At 43.5% G+C, this 5,018-nt stretch overlaps 2 protein-coding genes across 2 annotated transcripts in view; one reads left to right on the top strand and one right to left on the bottom strand.

The window, feature by feature from the left end:
- Window positions 1-3,048, bottom strand: part of selenof (selenoprotein F) — a 4,768-nt gene extending 1,720 nt beyond the window's left edge. The window contains exons 1-2 of the mRNA XM_020615956.1: window positions 2,945-3,048; window positions 1,558-1,725 (exon numbers count right to left, since the gene is read on the bottom strand). Of these exons, the coding sequence (XP_020471612.1) occupies window positions 1,558-1,725; window positions 2,945-2,992 (216 nt within the window). The 5' untranslated portion in view covers window positions 2,993-3,048. The remainder of the gene's footprint in view (window positions 1-1,557; window positions 1,726-2,944) is intronic.
- A 1,260-nt stretch (window positions 3,049-4,308) lies between these two features.
- Window positions 4,309-5,018, top strand: part of hs2st1a (heparan sulfate 2-O-sulfotransferase 1a) — a 25,243-nt gene continuing 24,533 nt past the window's right edge. Inside the window, exon 1 of the mRNA XM_020616220.1 lies at window positions 4,309-4,818. Coding sequence (XP_020471876.1) covers window positions 4,695-4,818 — 124 coding nt within the window. The 5' untranslated portion in view covers window positions 4,309-4,694. The remainder of the gene's footprint in view (window positions 4,819-5,018) is intronic.

Here is a 5,018-nt window from a genome sequence, read left to right as displayed (position 1 = left end):
TTCTGTCAACCTTACAGACAGAGGCAGAGACCAGTCGTGTTCACTACAGCCTCAAAGGGTCAAACCTAAATTATGTAGTATTGTTGATAAAGTAGCCCAACAATAACACTACTGATATCTCGGGATTAACGGTGATCAAATTAACACCCATAAGAGGAATACAGGAAAAGAGAGCTCTGTCCAAGGGAGGGCTCCAAATGCACCTACCTCATGTATCAGCAATCACATGATCAGCACTCATGAATACTAATTATAGTTTCACTCTGTTTTATTTCACTTTCACTCACTTTTACTTCCAGATAAAAATTAAATATTACTCAAGATATCATACAGAATTAAACCCATCTTCAAACTGAGTTTAAAGAACAAAACCAGCAGGATGACAATTAACGATTATTTTAGACTAATAACATGTTATTGTTATTAAGATATTATTGTTATGATCTGCGTACCACACAGGCCTGAGACTCTCACAGAGGTTCTCCTGCTCTATGGGGACGTACTGTAAAGTGGCACCCAGGGGAGCTGGGGAGCTAGGTGTGGGCGCTCTGCAGAGAAGACTACATTTGAAAACGAGTAACCGAAATGCCCTCCACGCTCAGTGACTCTTATTAATCGACTAGGCTGTGCAAAAAGCCATTTCTCCGAGGGTTTAATGACACGGCACCGATCTCAACTGCGAGACTGAAAGAATTCTTAAGGCAGATAATTGCTGCTGTCTGAGGGGAAAATGTGCAGAGTGCAGCTGGAGACAGCCACTTGCTTTTCTAATTCACATCTGCACTCACACAGCATGGAGAAAGAGGAATAATCTTTACTCTAAGTGTCTGTCTGAAACAGAGTTATCATCTAGAGCTGTGACGAGGTGTGCACAGCACTCTTCCAAGGTGCTGTTGCTAGGATACCGCACACGCTCCAGGGGCTTTGCTTAATCAAAGACAACAAAATTACATTGTTTTTCCACCACTTGACTCGCTGTTTATCCGTCAGAGCACAGCGGGGGTCCTGGTGAATTTGCTGTAATCACCAGAGCAATGAGTGCACAGTAACACCTCCACACTTGCTACTCCAAAACCTGACATTTCAACCCTGTAAGGATTGTCAAGATGGGGTTAAGCAGCCTCAACTCTGAATATCACAGAGGTACACTGAGACAGACAGCTAGTGACACAGTTTGTGTGGCAGCTCTGATCTAATGCACACACACCTGCAAGCAGCATCAACAGACCTGGTGACAGGAAGGCTAAAAACTAGGCTGTTCGAGTAGCAGTTTACATACAGGGTGACAGAATCCTATCAATAAAATGTCACATTCTGGCACAGAGGTCCTCTGAGTACCACTACTACCCACTGAGGGACCTGTTATCTGTAAAGCTACTAAAGACAGCGTACAGATCAGCTCAAAACTCTTCTGTTAACCTTGTTTCTGATTACACTTCTCCAGCTCTCTCTGCCTCTCCTTTTAAGGCCTTTGCGACACACTCCGCACTGCGACTGAATCTAGACAGGCAATTACTCTTTGTTTGCCCACTCTGTGAGGCCTGTCATTCTGTTTACCTTGCGTGCTTCCATCTGGGCCTCCTGCTGGCAGCACTGCCGGCAGTTGGGCTGGAGCTTGGTGAGGCTGAACTCCCCGAGCAGGTCACAGGAGCTGCACAGCAGGTTGCTGGAGAAGCCCAGCTCCCTGCACGCCTCTGACGACAGCTCACCACCATATGCCGCCAGCTGGAGAGAGGAAAGAAGAGGTAGAAGAAACACAGGATTTATGAGGAGGGGTGGGGGGGGTCATTAAATGCTTGCTTACTCCTCATATAAAGATGTACAGGCATAAAAAATGTGTGCCTGATTAGAAAGTCTCACATCAGCAACTGATATTATGAATAATCCTGTTTAAAAGTGCTATTAATGCTGAAAGGAACATTGATGAGAAGTATATGATGTGATGTTACATTATGTGATAGAATCCAAAATGTAATTTAATCACCCATGTGTGATTAATTTTTTCATGGCCTACATACTTAAGCCCTCTGGGACATTGAAGCTCTTAAGAGTGACAAACATAAAGAAGGTATTCAGTTTGATACATGATACGGAAAAATACATGTGGCTATTGTAATAAGCAAATGTGTGGTATTTTACTTGTGGACAATTTACCAACTTAATCTCTAGGCTACTTTTAATAATTTTAATAAAATCCTTTGATTACAATACATGTTCAGTCTGAATGAGAATTTGCTTTCCTGGCCAAGTGTGTTGAACACACGAGGAATTTGACTCTGGTACAGTGGCTCTCAATGTCTGTGATGACAGTGTTGAACACCGAGCTGAATTAAAGAAGACTCGTGTATGGGTCCCAAGGGAGTCGAGGTGTTGCAGGATGTAATGCAGTGCCATGTTGACTGCACTAAATAGCTGTTGTCTCAAATTTGATTACCCCAATGAAAAATGACACCCTGGCATTGACCTCATGTCAATGCGCTGTGCACTCTCTCCTTGCTGATGCGGTTCCTCTATGTTAGCTGGAAAAATAACCTACTGTCAACCACAGAGAAAGCACAGGTTTTTACCGGGATAAGCAAATTTAGAACACCGGGAGTTGTTGGGTTTCTCTTTCAAGGCACAAGCATCGACATACCAATCAGTTAACAAAGAATAAAAATGTTAGTTACCACAAGCATCGACATACCAATCAGTTAAAGAATAAAAATGTTAGTTAAGAAATACATTCATGAGATAAACACTCAGGAGACTTCACTTCCCCAACAGAGCACACAGGTTTACAGGATGAGCCACGTCATTTTGAAGCTCGGTACAACAGGATGAGGTTTGCTAAACTGCACATAATGTTAGACAGCTCGCAGTTTCGTCAAACGTTTAGCTATGTTGATTACAAAGCACTTATAAAAGCTGTAGCCATTACTATTATCAGTGTTAATAAACTCACCGACTGTAAAAGTGAAAGGAGCCATAGGAGGTACACCTCTCCCGACATTTTGGATCCTACTCTGTTAGCAATGGCTTCTTTAAGGACCTCTTTTTAGTGGACGGTAAACCGCGTCGCGCCTGACCGTTAATTTTATTTATGGTAATTCCTCTCTTCAAGATTTTTGACTGTTACTGATAGAAGACTTTTCATTTATGCATAAAGATTTTTTTTTCAAAAATATCAGGTGCTAAGAAGAGTTATTTTATGTTCTCGAGTCTTGGCACATGAAAAGGCCGACTCGTAATTTCCTCTTCGCTTTCGCTGTCATGGTTCAAAAACACAAGTGCGACATCTGCTGTCCGAACACAGGTCAGTTTGTACTGGCCAGTGAACAAAGAACAGGCGTTTCTCGACCAGTACAAAGCGTCGACTGAGTGGTGGACTGTCAATATGTACAATGGCCTGAGCGGTAGTAACAGTCTGTAACGGAAATATATTCTAACTACATACAAACATGTACATATGGTTCAAGGATCCATAGCATCACAATACAAGGGCTGCATGTTTAATACTAGACAGGAAGGTAGTTGGGATATACTGACCATCAGATATTTGGGAGTTTATACAGTGGAAATGATTATAATGCTTTCAGCGCCACGCTGGGTAGAACAGGAACCAGTTATAAACACTTTAAAGTGGTCTGATTCTGTGGCCCTCCTAAATAGCTTGTCATCCCTTAATTCTAGCATGGTATTTTTGCTTAACATATTTCAGGTAAATTCAAAACTTTTTCCCCATGGGAAAGCGGTTCATTATATGAGGGTGCCACCAGCACATGTGGGTTTGAAGGGAAATGAAGAGGTAGGCTTGCTTGCAAAGCAAGCAATACATTATGAATCATTACCTCTACAAGCCCTATAAATAAATTATAAATTAAGAGAACTGTTTAGATCAAGGAAGTGGAAACATGACAAGAGTAGTAGAACATGGAAACAAGGGGAAACCCTTTTGCGGTATTAACAATAAAGTTACTTCAATTTACAGGTAGGTCAAGGAGAGAGGTCATGCTCAACTGGATTATGTGAACACTGACAGGTACAGGAGACAGTAACACGTTATTATGGAGTGACAGCAATACGAACAGGAAAGACAGAAAATGAAGGAAGAACTTAGAAGTGCTGGGTTTCAGGAGTTTAGTTAAAACAATTGCGGAAATATCAAGTTTCTTGGGTAGAATTTTATTTTCTTATTTATGATGGACGGGTTTAAGTAGAACGTGAATTCTGATCCACACTCCAAAGCAGAAGGAGGCAGTAATGCTCCTAATACGTTGGTTACCAACCGTCGTTAAAAAAAACGAAGAAGAAGAAGAAGAAGAAGAAAAAGTAGTGACAGTCTGTCGTCCGCGGTGTGGTGGTGGAGAACAGACTGGACGGGACAGGGCAGCGCTACACGGGGGGCGGCAGGCGGTAGCGGCTGGTACCACCGCTCCGATACCGAGGACGTACAAATCCGAGCTCTGGAGAAATATCTAGGACTTCATGACGTTCGGCTAATGGGATTTGACTTGATGAAATAACAGAGCTGAGCATGAACACTTCGCGTCAGATGTAATCCGAGGATTTGAACACTGGGAGATATCCTCACACACATACAGAGGGGAGGAAGGCCATGAACAGACACTCACCCGCTTTGTAATCACCATTGTCGCTGCGTGCGTGTGTGTGTTTTCGGTGTCTCCTCCTCTGAGCATGAACTGGATGATTTGATGGGGCTGCTCAGGCTCATGATGCCGCCCAAGTTGCAGCTTCTGGCGCTGCTAGCGTTCGCAGTGGCCATGTTCTTCCTGGAGAACCAGATCCAGAAGCTGGAGGAGTCCCGGGGAAAGCTCGGTAAGTCTAAGCGGCTTGCAGCCCGATCCCATCCCGTCACAGCACTCTAGGAACACGGCAGGCTGTGTGGGGGGTCTCTCTCTTGGGTCGGTATAGATCTGTGCATCCTCACTGCTGTGCATGTGGTTCAATATGACAGGCAGTGTGCTGAGAGCGCAGCACTTCATCCACCACTTATGCTTCATCATATGGTTCATACA

This window comes from Monopterus albus, unplaced genomic scaffold (assembly GCF_001952655.1).
Source record: "Monopterus albus unplaced genomic scaffold, M_albus_1.0 scaffold172.1, whole genome shotgun sequence".
Lineage (NCBI taxonomy): Eukaryota > Metazoa > Chordata > Actinopteri > Synbranchiformes > Synbranchidae > Monopterus > Monopterus albus.
Note: the sequence above shows the minus strand (reverse complement) of the source record. Positions and strands in the feature narration are given on the sequence as shown.